General features: G+C 48.1%; 1 protein-coding gene across 2 annotated transcripts; it reads left to right on the plus strand.

Annotated features, from left to right (window-relative positions):
* Positions 1 to 13,359: 13,359 nt before the first annotated feature.
* On the plus strand, positions 13,360 to 16,129 carry LOC100193676 (uncharacterized). 2 transcript variants are annotated; one of them, XM_008678356.4, is made up of 5 exons: positions 13,360 to 14,520; positions 14,653 to 14,709; positions 14,845 to 15,202; positions 15,333 to 15,419; positions 15,558 to 16,129. In XM_008678356.4, exons 1-5 carry the CDS (start codon positions 13,508 to 13,510, stop codon positions 15,630 to 15,632), a joined length of 1,590 nt encoding a protein of 529 aa, XP_008676578.1. In that variant the 5' UTR covers positions 13,360 to 13,507; the 3' UTR covers positions 15,633 to 16,129. The 2 variants fall into 2 exon arrangements, with proteins under 2 accessions (XP_008676578.1, NP_001132241.2); NM_001138769.2 differs by having other exon boundaries at positions 13,543 to 14,520; positions 14,845 to 15,419; positions 15,558 to 15,836.
* The last annotated feature ends 217 nt before the right edge of the window (positions 16,130 to 16,346 follow it).

Below are 16,346 nucleotides of genomic sequence, written 5' to 3' on the forward strand. Positions count from 1 at the left end.
TCAACGGACCAATGGTCCGATTTCCCCCACCGTCTCACCCAAGTAGTGACACGGCGGCGCCCAGCCCGCACGGCGGAGCCATGGCCGTTGCCACACGAACCTCAACACTACGCGCTTGAACTCCGTTCGGGTTACGTCTACACGACGAGGAAGCAATTAAGAATGTCTGGGTGAGGTTCATACCGGTATTCCAATGGTGTGGCGTCCTGCCCACGGCGTGTGGCTGGGCACCAAATCTGGCGAGGAATGCCCGAGGCGTCGTGGGCTCTTTTTTCCAATTGCACCCACGTACTGCTTCTACGTGAGCCACCCGAGCTTTGGGTGTCCCAATCGGGGCTTGAAACGCTCTAATTGCGGTGGTCTACGGCGGCCGCCGCTTTCTTCCTCGCGGCGGCGGTAGGTGGCTATGGCTACCAGGTCGGCGCGTGGTTTCTGCACAGGGAGAGGGCAGGAAAAACTCGGGGGTGTCCAGGGGAGGCTTTATCCCCAGGTCAAGGCAGACTTCAACCGATTCCCGGAGCTTACGGATTGCGCGCGGAGCTCGCGGCGGGTTCGTGAGCGTGGAGAAGAGCGCGCTGACAAAGCCGACCCGCGTGACAGTGAGACAGAGGAGCGCAGTTGAGAGTCTGTTCCGTGGGCCCGCGAACGCAGTGAGAGGCCGGTTCAACGCGGGTGCGAAACAGCGGATGACGTGCGGGTCCCGCGGACCAGGGACATGAGTGGGCGACATGGCGCCACTGAGCGACAGACAGATGGGCTCCGCGTGACAGGGCAGCAGCACCCGCGGTGGAGAGGATCCTAGGCCGCGAGAGGGGTGAGATGATGGGCCAAATTGGGGGAGTCTGCCGAGGTAGATTTTATTCTTTTCTCTTTTTATTTTCTTTTCTTTTATCTTTTCCTTCTTTCCAAATTCAAACTTCAATTTAAATTCAAACTTTGGGGCACCTTTGTACACTGACTAATTATTTATTTTGATCATACCCACTGTGGTGAAGTTATTTAATTATGATTTTACTTGTATTGTATAGTATTCATTTCCTTCCCCTTTTCTAAATTCTAGAGTGCAAATTGGGTTAGGACTAATTCTCTTCTTTTATGTATTCTTATTATCATTACCACTGTAGACAAATGCACAAACCAATAAACACTAGCATGATGCATGATTTAATTGTATTTATATTCTTATTAATCATTTATTTTCAAATGAAGTGTTCACATGTGATGATAAATGGAAAAATCACATATAAAGGAAAGGAAATTCTCCTTTTATTTCTTTTACAAAATGGGTTTTACAAATCCTACCCCCCCTTAAAAATAATCTCGTCCTCGAGATTTAAGGAGAACTAGAGAAAAGATGGGGAAATCTATGCGAAGCTCTTCTTCTCTTTCCCAGGTCGCTTCATCTTCTCCGTGGTGACTCCATTGCACTTTGCACATCTTTATCACCTTATTTCTTGTAACTCGAGTCAATGTGTCAATAATCTTGATCGGATACTCCGTGTAAGTCAAATCACCCTGAACACTGAGCTCTTCCATTGGTAACTGTTCCTCAGGGACACGGAGACACTTCTTCAGTTGAGATACGTGGAACACATTATGCACATCCGCTAGACTAGCAGGTAACTCGAGTTGGTATGCCATCTCCCCAACTCGCCTAAAGATCATGAATGGTCCAATGAAGCAAGGGGACAATTTGCCCTTAACTTTGAACCTCCTCATTCCATGAAGTGGTGACACCTTGAGATACACATAATCTCCTTCCTCAAATTCCAGTGGTCTTCTTCTGTTATCAGCATAGCTCTTTTGCCGGGTTTGAGCTACCCTCAAATTCTCTCGAATTATACGGACTTGTTCTTCTGCTTCTTGAATCAGTTCAGGCCCAAAGAACTGTCTTTCTCCAGTCTGGTCCCAATACAAAGGAGTCCTGCACTTCCTCCCATATAAAGCCTCAAAAGGTGACATCTTCAGACTGGCATGATAACTATTATTATATGAGAACTCAGCATATGGTAGACTTTTATCCCAACTTCCTCCATGCTGAAGGGCACAAGCTCTCAACATATCTTCTAATACTTGATTAGTCCTTTCAGTTTGTCCATCGGTCTGAGGGTGACAAGTCGTACTAAAATTTAACTTGGTATTCATGTTCTCATGAAAGCTTCTCCAAAATCTTGAGGTAAACTATGAACCTCGATCAGACACGATCTTCTTTGGTACCCCATGTAAACACACAATCCGAGCCATATACAACTATGCCAGTTGAGAACCTTTATAGGTAGTCTTGACAGGAATGAAATGAGCCACTTTAGTCAATCTATCCACAAACACCCATATAGCATCATATCCTTTCTGGGTGCGAGGCAATCCAGTAATGAAATCCATACCAATCTCTTCCCACTTCCACTCTGGTATCTTCAGTGGATGCAGTAGTCCAGCTGGCCTCTGGTGTTCAGCCTTGACTCTTTGACATACATCGCACATAGCCACATGTGCAGCCACATCTCTCTTCAATCCATACCACCAGTATTTTTGCTTCAAATCCTGATACGTCTTGGTACTACCAGGATGAATAGAATAATCCGAGTCATGGGCCTCTTTTAAAATAGTCTCACGAAGGCTTTCAATATCAGGAACACATATCCTGTCCTTGAACCATACGGTGCCTTGCTCATCTTCCGTTAATTCTGGACCTCAACCTTCAGTAATAAGATCCTTGATCTCTTGTATTTTAGCATCACCAATTTTTCCTTTACGAATTTCTTGCTCCAAAGTAGGTTCCACATCAATAGTAACTCCTTCAGTGTGAGCAACTATCCCCAGGTTAAGTCTCCTGAAATCCTCAACAATCTCATCGGGTAGCTGGGCAACAACAGCTGAATGAACATGCTCCTTTCAACTCAAGGCATCTGCAACCAAATTCGCCTTGCCCGGGTGATAGTGAATCTCCAAATCATAGTCCTTAATAAGCTCCAACCAACGGTGTTGCCTAAGGTTGAGATCCTTTTGTGTGAATATATACTTCAAACTCTTATGATCTGTGTACACTTGGCACTTGGTTCCCACGATATAATGTCTCCAAATCTTAAGTGCATGCACAACGGCTGCCAGCTCTAAATCATGAGTGGGGTAGTTCAATTCATGCTTCCGCAACTGACGAGAAGCGTAGGCGATCACATGTCCTTCTTGCATGAGCACACATCCTAAGCCTTGGCCACATGCATCACAATAAATGTCAAATCCCTTCTGTAGGTCTGGCATAACCAACACTGGTGGTGACATCAATCTCTTCTTCAATTGATCAAAGTTGTCTTGACATTTCTCGTCCCACTTAAATTCTCTGCCCTTCTCCAGAAGTGAGGTCATAGGCTTGGCGATTTTAGAAAATCCTTCAATAAATCTCCGATAATAGCCAGCAAGTCCCAAGAAACTCTGGATCTCCGTAACTGTAGTGGGTACTCTCCACTCCATTATCTCCTTGACTTTAGCAGGATCCACTAATATTCCGCCATTAGAAATGATATGTCCAAGAAATGGCACCTCGCCAATCCAAAACTCGCACTTGCTAAACTTGGCATAGAGTTGGTTATCTCGTAGCTTCTGTAGCACTAATCTCAGATGTTCCTCATGATCACTATCACTCTTGGAATATATAAGAATATCGTCGATGAATACCACGACGAATCTGTCTAAATACTCCATAAATACCGTATTCATCAAGTTCATAAAATAAGCTGGTGCATTAGTTAGTCCAAATGACATAACAGTGAACTCATATAATCCATATCGGGTCGAGAATGCTGTCTTGGGAATATCCGACGGTCTAATCCTCATCTGATGGTAACCGGATCGGAGATCAATCTTCGAGAATACCCTAGCACCTCTCATCTGATCAAATAAATCCTTAATATGGGGTAACGAATACTTGTTCTTCACAGTAACATCATTAAGTGATCTATAATCCACACACATCCGTTGTGATCCATCCTTCTTTTGTACAAACAGAACCGGTGCTCCCCAAGGTGAGGAACTCGGACGAATGTACCCAGCCTCTTGCAACTTTGTTAACAGTTTCTTAAGTTCCTTTAACTCTTCTACAGACATCCTGTATGGCCGTTTAGAAATAGGGGCAGTTCCAGGTAGAAGATCAATCATAAACTCAACTTCCCTATCTGGTGGCATCCCTGGTAACTCCTCTGGAAAGACATCCAGAAAATCTCTAACCACACAGATGTTGTCACCAACAAACTCCTCAGGTATAAAGAACATTGCACGTTTGGAAGAGGTGGTTACTGCAATATTAACTTGAAATCTTTCTCCTTTAGGGCTGGTGAGTTCTACGGTACCTCTACCACATGCTATAATGGCCTTTGCCTTTCTTAACCATGACATACCAAGGATCAGATCTATACTGCTTGCCTCTAATATTATAGCAGTAGCTCCAAATTCTCTTCCCATAATTGTTAATGTCAATCTACGTGTCATTTGATTTGCCTCAACAGGCCCTTTAGGTGTAATTACTATCATTGGTTTTCTCATATTTAACAGTGGTATCTCATTTGTGTTGGCATATCGAGTAGACATAAATGAATGTGTAGCACCAGAATCAAATAATATGGTTGCAGGAATAGCATTAACGTAAAACATACCAAGTACGATGTCAGCACCATCAGGAGTAGCATCAACGCTGACTTGATTAACCCTGGCAATAGAGAATCCCTTGCCAGATCCTGGAGTATGCTGCTTATTCTGAACTGGAGTAGTAGCAATCCTCTGTGGGCAAACATTTGCATAATGTCCAATCTTCCCACACTTGTAGCAAGTAGTGCTTGCACTCTGTCCTGAGAATTTTGTCGGGGTACCAGTGGGGGTAGCCTGACAAGGTGGTGGAGTCCTCTGAGGTGATTGCTGAACTGGGCGCTGGCCTCCGCCAGTGCGAACTGGTGTACCCTGGGGTGAACTGTAGCGAGGATGAACACTGCTGCTTCCTTGTCCTTGAGATATGGCTTTCCTCTTCAAATCTCCCAGCTGAACACGCTTGTGTTCAATGGCTAGAGCCTTATCGAGCAGCCTCTGAAATGATGGAAATGTATGTGCCACAAGAGCATACTGCGGGGGTCCATTAAGTCCTTCAATAAAATGCTCATGCTTCCTCTCATCCTCAGCAACTTCATCTGGTGCATATCTGGATAGCTGGATAAACTTGTCGTGGTACTCGCTGACTGACATACTTTCTTGCTTCAGCGATAGAAACTCCTTCTTCTTAATTTTCATCAATCCAGCGGGTATATGATAATTCCTGAACTGCGTACTGAACTCTGCCCATGTGATAGTGTCAGCAGCATCGTGGGCAGCAGTGTATGAATCCCACCAATCAGCAGCAGGACCTGTCAGACGTCCAGAAGCATATAAAACCTTCTCCCGGTCCGTGCACTGAGCAATGTTCAACATCTTCTCTACGGACTTCAACCAATCATCCACGTCCAGTGGATCAGGAGAACTAGCAAATGTTGGTGGCTTATGACTCATGAACTCCTGGTGCTTATCTCGGGGTGGAACTGGTGGTGGTGGTGGAGGCAGTGGTACTTGTTGTTGTTGTTGTTGTTGCTGTTGCGCCCTCCTTTCCTGGTGTATCTCTTCTCGTTCTTGGCGCAGCTCTCGACGTATATCCTCCCGCTCTTGGCGCATCTCCTGGCGTTCCTGCTGCATCTGAGCACGCATATCTGCCATAGTGTCCGCCATTTGTTGCATCATCCTCATCTGAGCTACAACTAGTGGGTTAACTTCTGCTGGTGGAGGCGGTGGTGGAGGATCCATCTCTGCTAGTTGCGGCTGGGGTTGTCTAGATATCCTCCGAGTGTGGCGATTGGGAGGTAAATCAATTCCACCACCCTTCCTGGTATTGACCATCTGAGTTAGAAATATATGGTAAGAAAGAAAGAATGGTAGACAAGGAAGGTGATTACAAGACATGTTACTTTGGGGGATTTATTAGCTAAGCAGATTAATATTTTACCTACCATAGCTAATTCATTACCTTATAGTGGTACATACTAAGATGTCCATTTATAATATTTCAATCAATCAAAGAAGCAAATCAGGCATTTATCATCAGAACAATCAACCAACATTTTTAAATAGAGAAAATAGTTTTAATTTTGTCTTAGGCTCCCTATTCTTAAAAAGATCATAGTTGTAGGATTCCATGGTGTGAAATCCATCTTGTCTTAGAGTACGAAAGATAAGAGTAATCAGAGTAGAAAAGGTGAGATAAGAACAAGACAAGATGAGTATAGAAAGAATCAGAGTATTTAAGGAACAAAGCCAGGTGCATCTGATAACATTTCCTCTGATACCACTTCTGTCACACCCGACTTTAAGGAACAAAGCCAGGTGCATCTCATACATGCGCCAAGAAGACAACATATATAATAACAGAGTGTATAGAGATAAATGTCACAATAACATCAGAGTATTTATTACATAGCGGAAGTCTTATTACAAAATAAAAGATAAATATAAAACAAACTAAGGATCGTCATTGGCGCCAACGTCAACTGAGAAACGCCACCTAGATCAGATCAAACTCCTCTCCTTGTGGCTCCTCCTGAACCACCTATTCTTCTCCTATGGGGGGTGTGAGACAGCAAGGGTGAGCTCACACATGATCATAGCTCAACAAGTTGTGGGGAACCAGTGGACATGAACTCACAAAGGTGGGAGTTCATGTGATGTGTAAGGCTAATCAAGGACAGGGGTTAAAGCTGAGTATTGCTTTTAAGTAGTTTGTCAAAATTTTATTAGCAGTTACTAGATGTAAGTAAATATCAAACCTTAAGTAAAGTAATAGAACAAAATTAATAATAAACCCATGCATATGCAAATGACAAAATTGAATTTAAGTTCCATAAATTAATCATCAGAGAGTCCTGAGCTGCTCATGACCGTGAGCTCGGCTAGTATACCAGTTTTACACTCTACAGAGGTTGTACCCTTTACCCACAAGTCATGTTACCCATCTACCAAGGGATCGCGACTCCCATACACCTCTACCTAGGAGGCGAGGTAGGGCAATACTACGAGGCCTTTACAAAGTTCCACTAGCTTCCGAAAACCCGCTACAGTTTATGGGAAGAGCACTTGCAAGAATCCCCCGTCTGACCGCCATCGCAGCAAAATCAACCCGAGAACCTCCTTGCATGCAACTCCCCCACTGCCCTTGCCCCTTTCGGGTAAGGTAATCTTCTACTAGCTTTCCTAATTAGTCAGCCAAGGGCGTCCCATTAAACCCTTGTGGTGGCACGTGTTTCTCAAGTTAAGCTCTATGTTCCAATTAACATTAATGATCTTGACATGAACATAAATATAATAACAAAAGAATTGGAACATAGATATAATAAATAATTATCCCAAAACCATGTAAAGCAATAGCAAACTACCCAAGTGATTCAGGGGTAAACAAGGCAATGAGGTAAACAATCTAGGGTGACCTATCGGGTCCCATCAAAATTAAACCTATGCATGAATAAATGACATTAAAGAACATTATTGGGTATAAAAGTGGCCAAGGGCACAACTTGCCTTCAATGAGCTCCTGCTCAGCTACTTCTATCTGCTGCTCACCAGGATCCTCAGTCACGAGCTCTTCTACTCGCCACAATACAAACAAGCAGAGTATATAGAGAAAATTAACATCACACCAAACATATAAACAGATACACAGTAATAATATACACATTAAAATACAATCCTAGGAACAGGAATAATAACTTTTGGAGTTATAGATTTTAAGTTATGAATTTTCAAAGGTTTTATGTGCTTAAAATAGGATTAAGTGAGAAATAAATTTTATCACTATTTTCATGTAAAAACAGAGACTCTAAGTGATAGAGAATAAAATTACAAAATTTTAGAAACTGGAATCGATAAATTTGGACTTCATATGAATTTTCTATGAATTTTATAAGTTCTAGTAATTATTTCCACATTAAAAATCTATTTCTCAATTCATTTATTCAATTTTAAGTCAGCACTGGACTGGGCCTCATTTCCCAGCAAACCCAGGGGCTAACCCGCAAGATCGCCAAGACTCAGCGAATAGGGTCCCTGGACCGCGGGTTCATTCCTAATAATTACAGGGTTTCTTATGCTAAATGCCATAGCGAAAGGGTATCGGATAGCACTGGTCGTCCGATTAAAATTGGACGCATACGATTAGATCTGGGCCAGTCATGAATCCGCACTCGTTTCTGGTCGCCGGATCCGAAATCTACGGCCCTCAGTTCACAATCCCCGGTCACTCAATTGCCGCACGATCAAAATCCATCGGCCTTGGTCCAGTCTACCAATCCGCTGAGCGAAACCTAATCTGAGGCATCGGTCAATGGACCAACGGTCCGATTTCCCCCACCGTCTCACCCAAGCAGTGGCACGGCGGCGCCTAGCCCGCATGGCGGAGCCATGGCCGGTGCCACGCGAACCTCAACACTACGCGCTCGAACTCCATTCGGGTTACGTCTACACGACGAGGAAGCAATTGCGAATGTCTAGGCGAGGTTCATACCGGTATTCCAATGGTGTGGCGTCCTGCCCACGGCGTGCGGCGGGGCACCAACTCCGACGAGGAATGCCCGAGGCGTCGTGGGCTCTTTTTTCCAATTGCGCCCACGTACTGCTTCTACGTGAGCCACCCGAGCTTTGGGTATCCCAATCGGGGCTTGAAACGCTCTAATTGCGGTGGTCTACGGCGGCGGCCGCTTTCTTCCTCGCGGCGGCGGTAGGTGGCTATGGCTGAAAGGTCGGCGCGTGGTTTCTGCGCAGGGAGAGGGCAGGAAAAAGTCGGGGGTGTCCAGGGGAGGCTTTATCCCCAGGTCAAGGCGGACTTCAACCGATTCCCGGAGCTTACGGATTGCGCGCGGAGCTCGCGGCGGGTTCGCGAGCGCGGAGAAGAACGCGCTGACAAAGCCGGCCCACGTGATAGTGAGACGGAGGAGCGCAGTTGAGAGTCTGTTCCGTGGGCCCGCGAACGCAGTGAGAGGCCGTTTCAACGCGGGTGCGAAACAGCGGATGACGTGCGGGTCCCGCGGACCAGTGACATGAGTGGGCGACATGGCGCCACTGAGCGACAGACAGATGGGCTCCGCGTGACAGGGCAGCAGCACCCGCGGTGGAGAGGATCCTAGGCCGTGCGAGGGGTGAGATGATGGGCCAAGTTGGGGGAGTCTGGCCCAGGTAGGTTTTATTCTTTTCTCTTTTTATTTTCTTTTCTTTTATCTTTTCCTTCTTTCCAAATCCAAACTTCAATTTAAATTCAAACTTTGTGGCACCTTTGTACACTGACTAATTATTTATTTTGATCATACCCACTGTGGTGAAGTTATTTAATTATGATTTTACTTGTATTGTATAGTATTCATTTCCTTCCCCTTTTCTAAATTCTAGAGTGCAAATTGGGTTAGGACTAATTCTCTTCTTTTATGTATTCTTATTATCATTACCATTGTAGACAAATGCACAAACCAATAAACACCAGCATGATGCATGATTTAATTGTATTTATATTCTTATTAATCATTTATTTTCAAATGAAGTGTTCACGTGTGATGATAAATGGAAAAAATCACATATAAAGGAAAGGAAATTCTCCTTTTATTTCTTTTACAAAATGGGTATTATAGTGAGGCAGGGTTGGGGTCATCGGGGGCACGACGTATGGAGGCATGTTGTAGACAGGCGGCAAAGATGCACCGTAGGGTGGCGCAATCAGGAGAGCCGGTGCCGGCGCTGGAGGACAGGAGGCACTGGGGGCATACCTGGCCACATGGAGATGGTTCCGTTCCAGGGTTGTAGAACAACGACCAGCCCTAGCCGCCACCCTGGCCAGTGGAACCTCCACGGGTGGAGCTGCCACCCTCGCGCCCGCCCTTGCGTGGGCAACGGACGCCGTCGGTGGTGGAAGCCGGACAAGGGGCCACAAGGGTCGTGGCAGGAGGTCGAGCAGGGATCCCGACCAACGAGGTTTGAGGGTTCTGTCCCCTAGAAGACACCTGAGCACCAGTGGAAGTGTTGTAGAGTGCTAGGGCAGAGCGAATGCCAAAATCGCCACGGTGAGCACCTCGAGGAGAAGCTCGCTCCGCACGACATGGAAGGTGGGAAAGGCCACGGTCTGCTTGATGAGAGCCTTCAGGTGGCCGTAGCGGGGGCTGAGGCCACATAGGAGGTTCAGCACCAATGTGTGGTCGGCCATCAGCTCGCCGAGGTCGCGGAGGGAGTCCGCCAGGCCCTTCATCTGGCGGCAAGACTCCCCACGGAGAGGCCCCCCTGAGAGAACTAGTGGAACTGAGCGTCGAGGTGAAGGGCCCGAGCGTCTCGGTTCCCGAGGAACTGTTCCTCGAGGGCGAGCCATGCCTGTCGGCCCGTGTTCGCCTAGTCATGAATGATGTATTGGAGCTCAACAGTGATGGTGATGTGGAGCCACGAGAGCACCACGTTGTCCATCAGGTACCCGGACAGAGACGGCGGGGCGACGATGTCGGCGAGAGCTTACCACCGAAGAGTGACGAGGACCTGACCCCGCCAATGAGGGTAGTGGGAGGATGTCGGGTCCAACATGATGTACACAAGGGATCGGATGTTGTGAAGTCTGGTTGCTTGGGCATGGAGGGCGGCGATGTGGTCGGCGTCGAGTTCGAGGGCGAGGGGGGCCTTGGGAGTGGGCGGGGGAGCCTCATGGACGACCGGTGCAAGGCCGAGGATGAGACTTTGTGCGGTGCCCATCTAGGCGGTCAGAGTGGCGCTCATGGCATGCTCTGGCTCCAGAGCGAGAACGCGGCACGATCACGCTCCTGTGAGGTAGCCAAGGCGCCCTAGATGGTGGTGATGGCTGCGAAGAGCACCAAGGAGGCAGGAGGAGGAGCCATCGACGACGGGGCAATGTTGGCCCACGTGGTGTCAGTGTGGACGGGAAAACCCGGCGAGGAGCGACGAAGTGGCTGCTGTGGCACTACGAGGGTAGTGAGGCGCGTGGAGGAGACTCCGGTGAGGGGCCCAAGGCTGGCGATGTAGGGGGGGCAACTCTGGTGGTGGTCATCCTAGCCGCTATGGAGAGTAGGTCGGGGAAGATGGCAGTCGCAGTGCCGCTGGTGGGGCGCGAGCCCATGCCCGTGCTGGCGATGGGGGGCAGCAGCATGCTGAGCCATAGCGGCAACGGCTGCGGCATGGCCAGCCACGATAGTGGCAGGGTCGCCAGCGACCAGGGTCATTGGAGAGTGAGGTGGGGGCTCCATGGGATGGTGTAGCGGGAGGGGTGTGGACGCCAGGGAGGGCGTGACGCAGGGAGTGCAGACGCTGGGGAGGGGCACGACAGACGACGGTGGGGGTTATTCAGGCGTGGCCGGGATGGGAGGGGCGTGGCCGCCGGGGGAGGGCGGCGTGGGTGCGGACACCGTGGAGGGAGGGGCTGCGCGGGCGCCGAGCTAGGGAGGGGGAGGAGGCGGCGGTGGCTAGGAGAGAAGGGGGGCAGTGGCAGCTGTGGAGTCTGGAGAAAAAAATTATGACCTAGCTCTATACCATGTGGGAAACCCTCACCCTATCAAGGGGTTAGGTGTTGTATTATTAGACTGTATTAGGTGGGCCTAGCCCATTACAGGGGTGAGATGGTAAATACACAGGGTGAACTCCAAACCCTAAGCGAGTACACTAACAACTGGTTTTTGGCTTTTATCTGGTTTTTTTGTCATTCGAGTGAGTTCTCTTTCTTCTTTCTCTTCTTGCTGATTTTTGAGTCCATATGGTGGTGTTGACAATACAATCATCAAGCGGGAGATTGCGAACACAATGTTAAATTATCTCTTGTGGTTCGAGTTGATGATGAGTGATTATCAATATGAGTAGTACTTTGGTGTAGTCAATGGAATATCCAAAGTATGAGGTTATGTGTTGTGCAACCATGTCTATCGGCTTGTGGTGTGCAGGTGCGGAGCACAGTGATGATGGACGACGACAAAGGTGAAGGTCATGCGGGTTTGTGCCAATGGGCCTGGAGCGATGAAGGACGAGCGTTGTGACTTGACCGATAGACCAGAGAAGCTGAGTGACTAGCCGTGGTGGCAGACACACACCGACGTGAGGATGTGTGGAGCCCATCGTGTTGCCGACGCGGTTGCGAACCGGTGGGACATGTGTCTAGGACACGGGGGGGCGTGTATGCGGTACGCTACTCACGGCGGTTCGGTGGTTCAGCCTTAAAACCAACCAGGGCTACGAATGTTGGGTTTAGCCGAGTTTGGGCTTCAAAACATAGCAATGCGGTTCCGGTGGGAATCGGAGACGACACATGACATCATCGCGAAGGGTGCATCGACGTGAAGCAATTTTGTGTGGAGCTCGTGGCTATCATATGCATATTCTAGGAGTTGGTTCATTTTGTCCCCGGTTAAGTGGATGAGCTCTATATATGTAGGGGTAGTTTAGACTAGTGAAATAACCCCCCTATAAATAGGTGGGAGGACCGTTGTGTGCAGCCATTTCTTTTGCCTATTCCATGTGGCACTTGTTAGAAAATTCTAGTTTCCATTTCCTAGGTTGCTCTAGTTCTTAGCCCAAAGATCCGTAGGTGTTTTTGTAAACTTCACATCTATGTACTCATGATTTTGAGAGGAAGGGTGGCCATAACTACCCTTGGTTCAATGTTTGTTCAGATCGTGTTTTGTTGATATCGCTATGATTTTCATTTGGTTTCTCCTTTCTCAATCCTTCCTTTTGATTTTGTGAGAATCATTGATTTATTGAGTTGGAGATTGTCTTTCGACCACTACAATTATCTGGTTTGGATAGTTTATGGTCTTGATCTGATCTGAACTCGTTTTGAAAACCCCAAGTCTAGTGTGTATTTTTTGATCTGCGATTGATTTACAAATCCGTTGGAGTTCAAATTTTGTGGACACCTTGAAAACTCCTTTGTCAAGGTGTGTATAAAATTTTAGCTCAATCGAAGTCCGTTTGGATCAGTTTCGCATTCCAATATTGAATTTCGAGCTATTGAAAACAACACTAGTTAGTTATACGGTTTTGGAGTATTTTGGATTTTTCGATGTTTGATTTACGATTCATTCGTTTTGTTGGTCTTGTGTAAGTATTAGGAACATTTTAATAAAATAAGATTATTGATTGGTTGATGTGCTTTTGGTTTTAGCGATCTCTTTATCTCCATTGAAGCAAAGTGATCGAGTTTCGTTTTTAAGCAACAGAATTATACTTGAAGAAGAGATATAGATGATACATATAAAAAAATGAAGTTATGTCTAGAATATAGGGAAAAATCTTCTGTGTATTAAAATAGAGGAGCTTACGATGCTGATGCGTCTCCTCCTCCTCCATAAATACATTCGTCACGAGCAGCATTGGCCATTGGGTGCAGTCGAGTAGTTGCCACCTAACCGTGGCGGAGGCGCAGTGCTGTTGCGAGATGTGGCTGTGATCGAGCGAGATAACTAAAAGCCTCCCCACATAAATGCAAGGGCGACGAGACGGCAAGCAAGCGGACGCGAACAAACCCCCTTATTCCATAGCGAGCGCGAGCAGCGGCGCCGGGAGGACTGCTGCGATGGGGGGAGACGCCAGCACCATCGAGGGGGGCCCGCTCCCGCATCTCGGCGGCCGGCCGGCCTCCCGCGTGCCCGACACCCCGCTGGTGCGCACGGCGGGGGACGCCGCGCGCATGGTCTGGGACGAGTCCAAGCGCCTCTGGGGCATCGGGCTGCCCATCGGCGTGGGCATGCTGAGCATGTACGCCATCAGCTCCATCACCCAGATATTCATCGGCCACCTCGGCAACCTCCCGCTGGCCGCCGCCTCCATCGGCCTCTCCGTGTTCGCCACCTTCGCGCTCGGCTTCCTCCTCGGCATGGGCAGCGCGCTCGAGACGCTCTGCGGCCAGGCCTTCGGCGCCGGCGAGGTCGCCATGCTCGGCGTCTACCTGCAGCGGTCTTGGATCATCCTCGTCGCCGCCTGCGTCGTCATGACGCCCGTCTTCGTCTTCGCCGAGTCGCTGCTCCTGCTCATCGGCCAGGACGCCGACGTCGCGCGGGAGTCCGCCAGGTTCGCCACCTACATCGTCCCCTCCATCTACGCCATGGGCATCAACTTCGCCGCCAGCAAGTTCCTCCAGGCGCAGAGCAAGGTCACCGTACCCGCCTGGATCGGCTTCGGGGCGCTCCTCGCCTGTGCCCTCCTCAACTACCTGTTCGTCAGCGTGCTCGGCTGGGGCCTCCCCGGCGCCGCCGCCGCCTACGACATCGCGCACTGGATCATCGCGCTCGGCCAGGTCGTCTACATCATCGGATGGTGCAAGGACGGATGGAAAGGATGGTCCGTAGCCGCCTTCCACGAAATCTGGCCATTCGTCAGGCTCTCCCTCGAGTCCGCCGTCATGCTCTGCCTCGAGGTATGGTACATGAGCCTGATCACCGTGCTCACCGGCGACCTGGAGGACGCCCAGATTGCCGTGGACTCACTAGGCATATGGTACGTACGCACGACGGAGGATATGCTAACGGTAGATTATTAGATCAGAATGTTTCTTGGATTCCTTTGTTAGATCAGAATGTTTCTTGGACAAACAAAGCTCATCTCCTACATAATTGTGTATGTCTTCAGCATGAACATAAACGGATGGGAGGCCATGATCTTCATCGGCCTCAATGCCGCTATCAGGTGCAGTCCAGATATGGCCTCTATGTGTACTATATAATATAGCTCAATATTCTGTGCTGGCAGAATATATGCTTGCTGTTGCCGGGTACTGATACAGCCTCTGCTCTGTTGTGTTCCTTTGCCATCTAATTTCAGTGTCCGAGTCTCCAACGAGCTTGGCTCCGGCCGTCCGAGGGCCGCGTGGAACGCCGTCATGGTCGTCGTCGGCGAGGCGCTGGTGATCGGGATTCTGTGCATGGCACTCATCCTCATCTTCAGAGACAGCTTCTCCATCATTTTCACCAGCGACACCACCCTGCAGCGAGCCGTCGCCAGGATCGCCGGCCTGCTCGGCCTCACCATGGTGCTCAACAGCGTGCAGCCCGTGGTTTCAGGGGTCGCGGTTGGGGGCGGATGGCAGGGCCTCGTCGCCTACATCAACCTCGGCTGCTACTATATCTTCGGCCTGCCCCTGGGCTACTTGCTCGGATACAAGTTCAGCTTTGGAGTTGGGGTAATTAAACTCTCGCAGCTGCATGCTGTATGCAGTCAGAAAAGCTGCCGCATGAACGAAACACGCATAATTAGCCAAAGAAAAATCCTTGTAGTGAATTATATTCCCTCACATTTTAGTTTTATCGCAGGGGATTTGGTCCGGCATGCTTTGTGGTATCACCCTTCAGACGCTCATCTTGCTAGGTGTGGTTTGGAGGACAGATTGGAAAGCAGAGGTAAACAACCTACTAGCGTCATGTTCTTTGTTTTCTTCTTCTTTCCCTTACAATCCCTTAGTTCTTGCAAGCAGAGGTGTACATATAACTAAATTCTGGTGATTGACTGATCTTCTTTGTTCTGGCAAACAACTGCAGGCCGCACAAGCTTCAGGCCGTGTGCAAAAGTGGGGCGGCAAAGGCACCGATGAAGTCAAGCCTCTCCTGGAATAGAATTAGTGTAGTACTATCACGCACGAAGCTCGTTTCATTTGAATAAACAACTGGGCAATACGCCTTATCCCTTTCAGAAGCACAGCTCATTTGCTTTCCCATCGAATCTGATAGCTTCCCTTTCCCCTCCTCCGTGTAGTTAAATTGATGTCTCTGTATGAACACTGTTTGAGGCGACTAGTATGAACCCTGTTTGCGGCGACTAGACGTATTGAACATACTTTTTTTTTCTTCCAGTTGACTCAGCATGACTTGAACAGTCTCAAATTGTGTGTAAAGGATTTACTCGCTAGCAGTTGGTGTAATGGTGGCAGGAATGATGTTCTTCAGGATCAGATGAGACAAGATAGGACCCCTTAATTTTAATTTTAGAGACTCTACTATGGAGGAAAGGATGGAGATACGAGTACACTTATTTAGGATTAATTGTTCTTTTAGTGGTTGACGTGTAAGTGATTGTGCTAAATTTTCAATATATACACACACAATTATTATTATTATTATAGTACACGGCAAAGCTGCTATCCGATGTAACAGATATTTGTTGCTTGTGTGAATGCGGGAATCCTTGAAAGCAACGAGAGAAGCAGAAGCCGCGTACAAGATCTCACTCGCACCTACGACCTCATCAATCGTAAGTGTTTTTTGTTAGTATAATAATAAAAAATAGAAACCTACATTTAAACCAAGAAAGAAATTGGTGTCTAGAAGATT

Source organism: Zea mays, chromosome 4, assembly GCF_902167145.1.
Source record: "Zea mays cultivar B73 chromosome 4, Zm-B73-REFERENCE-NAM-5.0, whole genome shotgun sequence".
Classification (NCBI taxonomy): Eukaryota; Viridiplantae; Streptophyta; class Magnoliopsida; order Poales; family Poaceae; genus Zea; species Zea mays.

Excerpts from the sequence above, each read along its gene's own strand:
- LOC100193676 (NM_001138769.2), top strand. The coding sequence starts at position 13,601 with ATGGGGGGAGACGCCAGCACCATCGAGGGGGGCCCGCTCCCGCATCTC. Across the intron at positions 14,521-14,652 it reads GTGGACTCACTAGGCATATG|CATGAACATAAACGGATGGG; the intron begins GTACGTACGCAC and ends GTATGTCTTCAG. Across the intron at positions 14,710-14,844 it reads GGCCTCAATGCCGCTATCAG|TGTCCGAGTCTCCAACGAGC; the intron begins GTGCAGTCCAGA and ends ATCTAATTTCAG.